The 13,733-nt window shown below is 39.3% G+C and overlaps 1 protein-coding gene across 9 annotated transcripts in view; it reads right to left on the bottom strand.

Annotated features, from left to right (window-relative positions):
* Positions 1–1,195: 1,195 nt before the first annotated feature.
* SUN1 (Sad1 and UNC84 domain containing 1) overlaps positions 1,196–13,733 on the bottom strand; it is a 61,631-nt gene continuing 49,093 nt past the window's right edge. For all 9 annotated transcript variants that reach the window (XM_054043111.1, XM_054043106.1, XM_054043105.1 and 6 more), the window contains 5 exons: positions 9,042–9,126; positions 8,231–8,346; positions 4,683–4,850; positions 3,884–3,976; positions 1,196–3,085 (listed from right to left, as the gene is read on the bottom strand). In XM_054043111.1, coding sequence (XP_053899086.1) covers positions 2,972–3,085; positions 3,884–3,976; positions 4,683–4,850; positions 8,231–8,346; positions 9,042–9,126 — 576 coding nt within the window. In that variant the 3' untranslated portion in view covers positions 1,196–2,971. The remainder of the gene's footprint in view (positions 3,086–3,883; positions 3,977–4,682; positions 4,851–8,230; positions 8,347–9,041; positions 9,127–13,733) is intronic.

Below are 13,733 nucleotides of genomic sequence, written 5' to 3'. Positions count from 1 at the left end.
GCATTAACATCAGACAATGTAGAGATGTTACTTTATTCTCAAGGTTCATAACAACAGGAGTCTTCACTTAAATATATGAACAAAACCCATTAAATTTTGTAATTGGCTACCCATTACAAGCATGGTGCCTTTCCACATATTTAAGTGCCCATAAGTAGTTATGAGGTTGGATGTGGCATATTTTGTGTTTCGCTCTTACGAATGAGTGAGGAATTATTTGGTTGTACAACACCTAGAGGGTGTTAGTTAAAATGCAAAGGATTCTGCACACTAAGGCTGGAATTGTGAATACACAAAAGGCCCTATCTACATTGCACTGTTTTAATACTGTAATTTGATAGTGCCTGTGCAATGCCTTGCATCTACACACAATAGCCACTGGACTTGTTTTACAAGCATTGTTTGCAATACCTCAGACAATATCTTTATAGTAGCTAGGCCCGTCTGAACCAGGTAAGCCTAGAATCGCTTCTTCTAAGAGTGGGCAGAAAGCCACTAGTATTGCAGTTGCTGAGCTAGTCCTCAATTCCCACAATGCGGTGTCTCATGCTTGGGAGTTACTCTAAAGCTTTTGCTCTCAGGATCAGTTCTGGGTACTAGAACTAGTTTTGAAACAATTTTTGGTACATCCAGAGTACACCTTACAGCTCATGGAGGTGGAGTTATGTCAGTGTAATAAGGCACTTACATCAGCAGGAGGAAGGCTGTAGTGTAGACACTGACATAATTAGGTCGATATAAGTTGCCTTATGTCGACCTGTGTAGTGTAGACCAGGCATAAGGGACAGGAATTTATGTATCAACGAAGTCTGCCTCTCTTCTGCATACATAAATCCCTTTTGACAGAAGACAATGAGAGTAAAAGGCAGAGCTTTCTGGAGAGCAGGGAGAGAGTGAAAAATAGAAGATTGCTCTCTAGAATTATCCCTCCTGCAGTTCCTGAAGGAATTTCCCACATATTAAATGTTTTTATTTATATATAGTACTGCTCTGCCCTGTGTCCATTTACCATCCTCCTTTCTCACCACAGCTATGGATGGGATATATCCTCACAATAAAGTTGGACTGAACTTCACCTCAGTTTTATGCTGAAATGTATTTGCTCATTAAAGATGTAGAAACATGGATTTATTCTAAAAGCGGTTACCCCACATTAGTTATTTTAGCCCGAATAGTCAAACAGATTCAGCATAAATACAGAAAAGAAACTTTATTACTTGTTTCAAATATTACATGCACTTTCAAAAATTAAAATTCTTTATTTAAACATCTCAATAGCATCTTATCCGTTTGGAGGCAGCAAAGAATACCAAGACAAATATTTTGAAAAGCATTTACAAAAATACATTGCACAAAGTCCTATCTTGCGTCTTTAAAAATAAGTTAGTGTTTTTCAAAATATTCCCACCCCAGCTCCTAATTTCAATTTATACAGGATAATTCTGATTTATATATTTAACTTATATGAAACACCTGTACATGTTTTATCTAGCTCTTCTGCATAGGCCATTGGTTCTGTTTCTAGCTGAACTTAAACACTCTTTCTATGGAGATTTTTTTAAAACATTTGAGGACTATTGTGCAACATACAGAAATCTAATTCAGAAAACCAGTCAGCACCATCATTCATCTTTCTGAAAAATATAACATAGCACACCTGTAATTAAGTTGACCCAATAAAATGCATTACAACAGTAAGATAAATTTCTCCACATGAATGTCTTTCAGGAATCTTGTTTATAAAAGGTTTCCAGTAACAGTCAAAAATAAAATTACAAATCTAAGTAGGGAGAGCTGTGCAAGCAGTCTGTTAGCAAAATGCAGTTTGTTAATACAATGCAAGTTCCAAGTAAATCCAATAAGATAATGCTGTTAAGAGTCATTGCTCTAACCTTCTTCAATGGGTAATGAATCCTCCACTTTAAGGGTATATACATTGAAACATTGTCTAAAGAACGGTATCTAAATATAGTGGCATTGAGTGTGAATCTCTTTTGCAAGTTACTTCACTGCAGAATTGCTTTTTTAAATTAAAAGTTGAGTCTATGATGTGGAACCTATTTTCACTTCGCGCTTCCACAGTGCAGCACTTAAAGTGAGCCAGCCCAGTTAATCCTGTGCTGAAGAGAGATTTCTGCACACCAAGATTTTGCCTCTGCAATTTGAGCTCTGAATTGGTCTTATCTGCAGACCATTAGCCAGACTCTCACCTTGGTATATGAGATAAGCCTACTAGATTGCTCAGTAAATGTTAGTACACTGAGTGAGTAGTCTAACAAGCTAAGTCAAAAGGAAACTAAACAGGAAGAAAACTTAAAATAATTGTAGTGGTTTAAAATCAACCCTGACTTTTACATTAATGCATGGTTCCATGAAAGAGGAAAGGTTTTTATGCCTCCGATGTTTAAACTATTTTCGGTTCCATTCACTTTCCTTGACAGTAACATGTATCATATTCTGCATCTACTCAGGAAGTCCTTTTGGGCCTAGCAACAAGTTCAAACGTCATGGTCAACTAAAGCATACATTAGCCACTATTAGTGTTCAAAAGTGTTCATACGTTTTCACATAGGGAGCCCGGGTAATAGAAGTGTGCAGATGGGGCCTGTATTAAAAACGGATTTCTAGCTGCAGAAAGCATAGCTTATTTAAAAACTGTACATTCAAATGTAATAAAATAAGTATCACCTGTTTGCCAACTCGGCTTTTGAACCAGAGTAGTTTGCATGCAATATCTGTCTCAGAACGGACACATTAAAATATAAAGCTGACTGGCAATTGCAAACTGAGCATCAGAGCAGGTACGAGTTTGTATACAATTCTGCTGACAGTCTTCTGCATTTTATTGAAGAGGAGTATTGATCCTGCAGTACATGTCACATATCCTCATCCTTTAAAGATTCCAGTGTTCTAGGTTTTCCAATATATACAAACAGAAAATATACAACAAAAAAAGCTGTAGTGTAGTAGTTTATTCAGTAGGTTTTCCATGCACTCTGAACCGATACAGACAGGTGTACTCTGTATGGCCCCAATTAGAAAAAATTCTTAGCTCCACTATCTGGAATGCATTTTCATTTTTCTCCTGAAAAAACATGGGGAAAAAAAAAGAATCAGACTTCACTCACCACTTTATTTTTCTCTGTAGACAACTGATGTTGATCACCTAAAGTTGTTTAAGAGTAGCAGCCAAATCACTACACTACATACATCATTAATTGCTTAAGTAGTTAAGTTATATACGCAAAAGGTAATCACAATTTATGGATAGTCTCTTGCAATCTACACAAGCTGTCAAATTTTCATTGTCTTTGCTTGACTTCCCATGCTCTGCTGGAGATCTAGACGAAGTAAAACAATTCTTAATGCTTTTATTTAAAAGCTTGAAATCAGGAATATGAGTTTTATAGCAAAATAACCTTTAAAATAAGCTATAGTAACTTTCCAGGTCACAGAGAATTTCAGATGAACAGTGCTATAGTTTTACTGAGTGAAAGTTACTGATCTAATCCACTGTGGGGTGGGACCAGTTTAACTGTGGTCCAACTGACTTAATATGGATATTGCAAATTTCTGGTGCTGAAAGAGACATTCTTCATTATGCATGTTTTATGGAAGGCAAAAATAAAAATGCCAAAATGACTCTTCATTTGCAATGGCGCAAGTCAGGAATAATCCCATTAAATTATTGCAGTTATCAGTGCAAGAGTTAAATCAGAATCACATTTCAGAATGCTAGCATTTTGCATACTAGCACACGGGTAGTGAAAGGCATCAGCAAATGTATCAAAGCAGTGTTAAAATTAGATTACTGCTATTACTGCAAGAGGCAAGTCAAGTGGCTTTGGCAACAGCTACATATTTTCTGTTAATGTGGGCTTACCGTCACTTGAAACATCTGTAGTGACTCTCCTCCTTGATCATACACATACTGTCCTAGAAGGGTACCTTCTTCCTGATATTCATCTTCTAGTCCCTATCATCAAGAGTTAAGCCCTGATTATTTTTTTTTCCAAATTTCAGATAATCAGAATGACAAAACTAAGTTTGGTTACAGTTATAGGGTATCATATTCTTAACAGGGGTGGGCAGTACAACCACTAGTTATCATTGTGTAGAAAATAAAGGTTGTCCAGGAATAACAAGAATGAAAGAAAGGTGAGACCAGGAAAGGGTGGGATTGAAGAAGACTGGGATGGGTACCAATGCTCATTATTTTACATATTTCATGTCAACTGGAAATAAAAACAAAGTTTCCAGAGGTCAAAATGGACCATGACTGTGCCATACAGCTGTAGACTACTGTTATGTGACAGTGCCTGAAAGGATTACCATCTATTCCTTTTATGAAGGCATAAAGTGCTTGGACTTAAAGATCACTTTAGATAATCATCACACAAGTTTAGATTACTTTGCTTTAATGCACTTCTCTGTAAACTAGATGAGTAAAACAACAGAAGCATTAGAATTTTTAAAAACAATCTTAGGTTTTATACATTATTTCTCATTCATAGATCTCAAAACTCTACAAAAGGAGATAAATTTAAGAGCAATAAATGTAAATATTAAAATAGAGGGCTGTTTTACACTAATAACGATTTAAAATTGTGAACAGTTCTACTCAAATTATCCAAACAGAGCAAAAACATTTAGTACCTTAACTTTACCAGAGAAAGACTTACATATACTGAGAAATCCTTAGGAGCACTTGTGATATTTCCTGTCGGTGAAAGACTTTTTGGTATATGTTCTAATGTAAAGGATGCTGGGTAGATCATCATAGAAAGTCTAACTACAAGGTATCCCTGTGATCCTTTGAATGCCCAGCAGTTTCCTGGATACATATCAGGCTAAAGACGGGGCAGGGGAGAAAATAAATATTGAACATATTGGTAAAACATTCTAATGAATTTTGAGTTATTAAAGTTTAGTCTGATTAGGTTATACCATAACATAAGAACGGCCGTACTGGGTCAGAACAAAGGTCCATCTAGCCCAGTATCTTGTCTACCGACAGTGGCCAATGCCAGGTGCCCCAGAGGGAGTGAACCTAACAGGTAATGATCAAGTGATCTCTCTCCTGCCATCCATCTCCACCCTCTGACAAACAGAGGCTAGGGACACCATTCCTTACCCATCCTGGCTAATAGCCATTAATGGACTTAACTGCCATGAATTTATCCAGTTCACTTTTAAACGCTGTTATAGTCCTAGCCTTCACAACCTCCTCAGGCAAGGAGTTCCACTGATTATACTTTGTACCCCGTTACATGAAAAACAATTATGTCTATTTCAGACAGTTTGGGTAAATTACCAGATCAAAAAACATTGTTTGCAAGAAGGAGGATATTTCTCCTCTGCAATATCAGCATTAATGTCAAAGTATCAATTCTCATTTTTCTACAATAGTTGAATGGACATTTTCTTGATTCAAAAATTTGAGAGACCATGCACTATAGGTATGATTTAAATTATTCACTGTACAGAAAGATAGAAAACATAACTACCAGATACGTATTTTCAGTAATGAAAGAATGTTTTATTCTCAAATGTTTTTCAGTGGCTAGTATTTGGTGTTCTGGTGCAAGAGGCTGACAATACAAGTTACTCCTCACCTTTATGGGGGGAGGGGGAGGTGGAGAACCCCTAATATTATGTATTCAAAGTAGTCTGAAACAAGTTAGACGTTAGACATAAAGAACAGCACTGAATATGTGAATAAACCAACTTTGACAGTTAAATTATACCCCCAGATAGCATTATTGTCATACAATATGCCTGTAAGTATGCAAAAGTTAAGAGGAAGCCAAGAGCAATTTTTGTTGATAAAATCATAGAAATGTAGGACTGGAAGGGACCTCAAGAAGTCATCAAGTCCAGCCTGCTATACTGAGGCAGGAACAAGCAAATCTAGAGCATCCTTGACAGGAGGTTGTCCAACCTGTTCTTAAAAAATGAATTATGGGAATTCCACAATTTTCCAGGGAAGCCTCTTCTAGAGCTTAACTACCCTTCTAGTTCCTAATATCAAACCTAAATTTTTCATGCTGCAGATTAAGTCAATTATATCTTGTCCTACCATCACTGGACAGAGAGAACAATTGACCACACTCCTCTTTATATCAGCCCTTAACAGATTTGATGACTCATTGGGTCCCCCATCAGTCTTCGTTTCTCAAAGCTAAACATGTCCAGGTTTTTTAACCTTTCCTCACAGGTCAGGTTTTCTAAACCTTTGATAATTTTTGTTGCTTTCCTCTGGACTCTTCAATTTGTCCACATCTTTCCTAAAGTGTGGCATCCAGAATAGGACACAGTACTCCAGCTGAGGCCTCACCAGTGCTAAGTAGAGCAAGACAATTACCTCCTGTGTCTTAAATATAACACTCCTGTTAATACACCCCAGGATGATATTAGCTTTTTTGGCAACTGCATCACATTGTAGGTTTATATTCAATTTGTGGTCTACTATAACCCCCAGATCCTTTTCAACAATACCACCTAGCCAATTATTCCCCATTTTGTAGTTGTGCATGTGATTTTTCCTTCTTAAGTGAAGGTCTTTGCACTTATGTTTACTGAATTTCATCTTAATGAATTCAGATCAATTCTCCAATTTGTCAAGGTTCTTCTGAATTCTAGTTCTAGCCTCCAAAACACTTGCAACCCTCCCAAGCTTGGTGTCATCTGCAAAGTTTACAAGCATATTCTCCATCCCATTAGCCAAGTCATTAAAATGAAAACATTGAATAGTACTGGATTCAGGACCGATCCCTGTGGAACTGTTCAAGATACGCCCTCCCAATTTGACAGTGAACCATTGAGGATAACTCTGTCTTACAACCAGTTTTGCACCTTGCTTATGGTAAATTAATCTATACCACATTTCCCTAGTTTGATTATCAGAATGTCCTGTGGGACAGCATCAAAAACCTTACTAAAAATCAAGATACATCATGTCTAGTGCTTTCCCCCGCCCCCCATCCACTAGGCCAGAAAACCTGTAGAAGAAAGATATTAGGTTGGTTTGGTGTGATTTGTTCTTGACAAATCCATGCTAACTATTCCTTATAATCCTATTATCTTCTAGGTGCTTATAAATTGATTGTTTAATAATTTGTTCCAGTATCTTTCTAGTTTTGAAGTTAGGCTGACTGATCTATAATTCCTAGGGTTCTCTTTGTTATCTTTTTTAAAGACAGGTGCTATGTTTGCCCTTCTCCAGACTTCTGGGACCTCACCCGTCCTCTATGAGTTCTCCAAGATAACGAACAACAGTTCAAAGATTGCTTTAGCTAGTTCCTTAGGTAATCTAGCATGAATTTTTGAGTTGAGGTGCTTACTTGAATACATCTAACTTAAATATTCTTTAACCTGTTCTTTCCCTATTTTGGTCTGCATTCCTTTCCCCTTATTAATACTGTGGTGAGTATCTGGTCACCTTTGACTTTTTTGTGAAGACAAACAAAATAGGTATTAAACACCTCAACCTTCTTGATGTTATCATTTATTAGCTCTTTCCTCACTAAGTAGAGGATCTACACTTTTAGTCTTTCTACTGCTCCTAATGTATTTAAAAAACACCTCTTCTTATTGCCTCATGTCCCTTATTAGGTGTAACTAAATTTTGTGCCTTACCCTTTCTGACTTTGTCCCCACTATTCTTTTGTACTCCTCCCTAGCAGTTGGGGTTCTACATAAAAGTTAGAGCCAATATTGTCACAAGTGATTAGTGATCTTTGGTGCTGAAATTGATTCTTCCTAAAGAGGCGTAAATTTCATAGGATGTGTGCCCAGAAAATTTCTGAAAACCAGGCCTTCCTTCAGATGTTTTAAGCTAGACAACCAAAAAACGGAGGTGTCCAAAACCACTAATGACAGGCCTTGGCCTGTGCTTATTTCTCTCATTTATAGGGTGAATTCTCCTGGGGCTGGCCCTCTGGACAAGGCCTATGCACCACTTTAGTCACATTTAAATCTTCCAAATAGGGCTTAAGTGTGATTTAAATGGTGACTAGGCCTTGTGTAGGCTCTCTGCACTGGGCTCTATTCTCAGAAAAAATGAAGTTCCAGGTGCATCTTCCATTTCAAGAAAAATTCTGATATCCAATGTTTCTTGACAGTGTAGCTTTAAAACACAACTTTCATAGCACAATGGGGTCCTGGTCCATGACTTGGTGCTACAGAAATACAAACAACAGGATTTTAGGTATATTCTACTTTTAATTACCTGGATCACCACTCTGGGAGACTGAGAGAAATACCACAAAGGAATTCCAAAGAGACTAATTAGAGCTGTTTTGGTCTCGTAGGTCTCAGAACAGCGAGTACTCAGAATGCTGCCACCTCCAAAAGAAAAGTCAGGTTAAAACACAAATCATGAACTGTTTCATTTTTCATCAAGTAACTAGTCTTGCTTTCAGTAAAATATTTTTCCAAATTGAACATGCCAATGATTTTTTTCAAACAAGTATTCAAATCCTGTCAAATTCTAGTAACTTTCCTTTAAGCACTGTTATTTTAATGCAAGCGTCCTATCCCCAGATTAAATAGAGTTTTACATTAAGGCAGCTGTACCCCTCTTTTCAAATAGTAGCATATTTCTCAGAAAATAAGTACTATTTTCAGTTTGAAATGAAAATGTATTTTTGAAAAAGAAGTTTAAAAAACTGAACAGCTATGTACTCTCTCAGTAAGTTCATATTCAGAATATGTATACCATACAAAATAGCTATTGTCACTCAATTATCCCTCGGTATTTTCTTTTAAAGTTTCTTCAAACTTGTGCCATACTGTCTTACTTCAAGTATATCAGTATGTTTCCACAGTGCAACCAGGAGTTCAGAGTTAAGTTTGTATGCATTTTTATGGTGTATACTATTAACATATAAACATCCAACTCAACAAAATACAATATATAGCATTCCTATTGTTTGTCAAGCATTGGACACAATTCTTGTTTTACTGTAAAAATTGACAACTCAGATTACATTGCTGCAAATAGTAGACTGATCTATTTACAGCTTTTCTGCTATATTTACCTCCAGATTCTAAAGCAAAGTCCACCATACCCGTCTTGTCTTGAGAATAAAGTTTCAATGCATTATTTACAATAATGCGTGCTTGCTACAGATATAAGGGAAGAGAGACAGTATGGAAAAAGAAAACATGTTTGGTATTAGATATACATGCATTCAACAGTCTTTATTAACTAAGATAGCATAAACATTTTAAATAAAATTGTACTATATCACACTCTTTGGAATCAATATCTTTAAGATACATTAGCCAATTTTTAATGAGTGGTAATCAGACTACAATTATGACACTAGGTTACTCTGAATGGCGTTTCTGTAAGTCTCACTCTTCTCTCCATTAGGTTATATATATTTTTTTCTTTATATTTTGGATATTCCTCAGCTTCCAAGATAGCATAGTTTGGCAGACTTTACAGATCATAAAGGGTAATGGAATTTACTTTGTTTCTTTATTGCATCCAATGTGGCTACTTGTTTTAGGACAGGAATAATAGGGTTTCTAAGTAACAAGACTAGAAAGTCTATTGTAACTACCTAATTAACAGTCCACCAAAGGAAACTGCTGACTGAAGCATAAGACCACGTCTACACTACAGATTCTGGTTGATACAAATTACATCAGCATACAGATGCCAATATTAGTACACTGCTCATGCATACCTGGCTGCTTGTATCTGCGCTACATGTACTCAGGAGTGCTTGCGTCAAAGCAGAGTGCAGTGCACCACAGGTAGGCATCCCAGTGTGCCACAAACACTGCCACGTGGCTAAAGTCTTTTGGGGAAATTTTCGCAATGTGTTGTGGAGTAGAAACGAATGATGCAGGGACCTCTGGGAGCGAGAGGTCAAGTTCCTGCATGCAACTTTCTCCACCCCATAATGCCATCCATATCCCGTAATCTTCATGCTTTTTTTAAAGAATTCTACAAACCCACACAGCCCTTTTCCGCATCTGCCATCTGCGGCAAAAGCGTAGAGCCCATGCAGCTCTTCACTGTCCTTATGAATGTTGCAAAGACAGGATGCAAGATCTTCTGGTATCTGCAGACTCGGAGAAAGAACTGCAATACTTGGGGACATGACAATTTCTTCATAGTGAAAACCAATTCAAGGCTGTTTGTGGTGTTCATGGAGAAGTTGCAGAAAGTGGAGCGCCCCTTCTGGGCCTGAGAAACTAGCATTGACTGGTGAGATAGCATTGCAATGCAGGTTTAAGACAAGATGCAGTAGCTGCAGAACTTTCAAATGTAAAAGGTCACATACGCAGATCTGTGCGCCAACCCTGTCCCAGCCCTCCAGCGCAGGGACACCAGAATAAGAGCTGCACTGACAGTTTAGAAGCTTGGAATCTTTCAATGCTTGATTACTACTGGTCAGTGGGAAATCATTTTGGAGTTAGAAAATCCACACTGGGGGCCATTAATAGTGTCCAGCTACGCAGGACTGACTCTCAGCAATGTACAGGACACAGTGGATGGATTTGAAGCAGTAGGGTTCCCAAAACTGCAGTGGGGAAATAGTTGGCATGCATATCCCTATTTTGGGACCAGCCCACCTTGCCACATAGATTACATCCATAGGAAAGGCTTACAAAGGATCTATCCGAAGAAGTGAGATTTTTAACCCACGAAAGCTTATGCCCAAATAAATCTGTTAGTCTTTAAGGTGCCACCAGACTCCTTGTTGTTTTTGTAGATACAGACTAACACGGCTACCCCCTGATACAGGACTGTTCAGAAAGCTGAAAACAGATATTCTTTCCCAACCAGCAAATCACCATTGGCAATACTGAAATGCCAATAGTGATACTGGAGGACCCTGCCTACCGCTTGTTCCCATGGTTCATGAAGAGTCACCTTGACAGCACAGAGGAAAGATTCAACTACCAGCTCAGTACTTAGAGAAGGACAGTTGAATGTGCTTTTGGTAGACTGAAGGAACATTGGTGTGTTTACTTCCAATTCTAAACTTCAGCAAAAAAAAATATCCCGATGGTTATAGCTGCTTGCTGTGCCTCAGAGATATTATACGAGGCACAAGGGAAAAGTTCCTGCCAGGGTGGAGGTAGAGTGGCTGTCTGCTGAGTTTGAACAGCAAGACTTAATATGGAACTATGCGGTTATAGAAAGCTTTGAAAGAGCACTTTAATGGTCAGCCATATTAATGCATTGTGTTGAACTGTGCTGAGCCCCCAAACCGGTAGGGCCAGGGGTACATTTATAAATATTACACTGTCTTTTAGTGAACCTATGAATTACATGCCGCTTGCTGTATATTTACACATACGACTAAGTGTTTTGTTGAACCTATGAGTTCTGTGATGCCATAAACTTACAAGTGCTTGAGTACCACTATGCATTCTGTAGTGGGAGTGGTGAACTGAATATACTTTTAAAAATATATAGAGAGAAATTTATTGAGTGACAGTGCAAAATAACCAATGTGCATATAACCAAGGACCAATACAATAGAAACTTCTTACATATATTAACGAAACAGAATTTTAAAATTAGAAAGGCAGCAAACATTTCTGTCCATTTCGATGCACAGGTGTAGTCTATTCTGGCTACACATAAAGCAATTGTGGCTCTCACAGGACAGTGTATGTGAAGCTGTAGTTTTCCTTACTATCCACCAGCATGGAGCGGTAGGGATAGGGCCCAGGATGCCAGGTGGAATGTTGGGGCACATGGGAAGCTGCCACACCATGGAGTTCTCCAGAGACTGCAAAGGGTGAGGAGTTGGTGATTACTGGACTTGTAGGTCAACCAGAGTCTGCAATATTTGTTTGCGCTGCCTGAGAAGCTCTCTCCTTTTCCTGCTGGGATTCCTGGGTCTCTCTCTTGTCCTCTCTGTCCCTCTCCATGCCGTCTGCTACGTTGGCCACACAGGCCTTTTGTTTGCAGTCTCTGATTCATCACTGGCTTGCAGGATCTCACTGGCCCTCTTCTTTCTTCTCCTCAGGGTTCCAGTGGTGTGGAGGAGACCACAATGGCAGCAGCTCCAGATGAAACACAGATATGTATCATTGGATTTACAGTTGTAACAGAAAGGGAAAGATACAAGTTTCAAAATCCCCTGCCCTCATTCCCATACATGTTTTTAAGAGATGCTTATGGACACTTTAGCTTTGGACTACCTCCACACAGCACAGCTCTCCAGTCTCAGCCATGGTGTGTATGGCTCAGCAGGGGCAAAGAAGGGATGTGGGGGAGACAGGCACTAAGATTTTTGGTTGCAAGAAACAAAATTTCAATCCCTTTCTCCATGGATACGAATATAGGACAACAGTGCTAAAGATTGGCACTATTTTCAGCAGGCGGTGGTGATTTTAGATTATCTCACTTCTGAGAGTAACAAAGGCAGAGAAAGCACAGCTGCTGCTGGCATCCCAAAGCCACCTGGGTTCATATGCCGCTAGCCTGTTTACTGCAACTGTGCCAGCAGAACTCCTTACGGAGGTGTGTGGGTAAGTGTCCCGCCACGCAGGAATTAAAAAACGGTCAGCCACCCCTAGAAGCCTTTGGGGGATAACTGCAGAGTATATCCATGTAAGTGTCATCGAGATCTCTCAGGAGGATACAAGGGACACCTCTATGTACACAAACTGCTCGCTCTCTCCTCCTACCCACACCTAACCGAACAGGGGAACGAAATGCAGATACCAACTCTACCTCTGTTTGTTGTACTGCTTCTCATAAGAGTCAAACAATGAAAATAATAGATGCCTATGCCTTGTTTACTTGGGGATGGGCTGGTCTCCATCTTTAAGTTTAAACACTGTAAGGGGAAATGCATGCACACACTTACTCAAGGTTCCTTTCCCTTCACCAGGTTCATCCATGCTAGGCTGATGGGACTGGCCAGACTGAAGTGGAGTCTCGAACAGGTCCTGGCTCATGGCATAGCTGGACCCCCATCCTGCCATGTCTCCCAACTTCTCCTCATTGTTCAGACTGGGTCTCTGTCTCAGGCTCCTCCGAGGTATCTATGGTGGTCTGCGAGGTGCTGGTGGGAACTCTGCCAAGCATGGCATGCAGCTTGTTGTAAAAAGTAGGAGGCCTGTGGCTCAGCACCAGATCAAATGTTGGCCTTCCTGGCCTTGTTGTATGCCTGCTGCAGTTCTTTCATTTCCATGTGGCACTGCTGCTGATCCCTGTCATACGCCATTGCCTGCATCCCCCATGCAATTTTTTCACATTTCTGTGGCTGGTCCATAGCTGTGTTTGAACAGCCTCTTCTCCCCACCAGCCCAGGAGATCGAATACCTCTTGTCTACACCTGACATGAGCATGTCTAGTGCACGGAGCTAACATAGTTGTTAGGGCAGTTACACACAACAAGGGAGAACTGCTAGATGTGCTTGCCAAGCTGGGCAATCAGAAAAAGGCATTTCAAAAATAAAGTGGGATATTGTAAGTGGGAAGGTAGATTCCAGTCTCTGTAACCCCTGGGCACTGGAGTTCACTGTGGGTCCAAGGCAGTCACTATTAGGCATTGTGGGACAGCTATTGGAGTACTGTCAGGATTGACATATCACGCAGTGTCTACACTCACACTGCATCTATCTCAGTAGGTCAACTGTGGCTCAATGCCATTCATGGAGGTGGATTTATGGCGTCACTTTAACAGGGCATTTATGTCATCTGGAGACAAATTTGAGTCTAGACATGTGCAAATTGGTTGATGCAAAGT

This window comes from Malaclemys terrapin, chromosome 10 (genome assembly GCF_027887155.1).
Source record: "Malaclemys terrapin pileata isolate rMalTer1 chromosome 10, rMalTer1.hap1, whole genome shotgun sequence".
Lineage (NCBI taxonomy): Eukaryota > Metazoa > Chordata > Testudines > Emydidae > Malaclemys > Malaclemys terrapin.
This window is presented reverse-complemented; position numbering and strand designations above follow the sequence as displayed.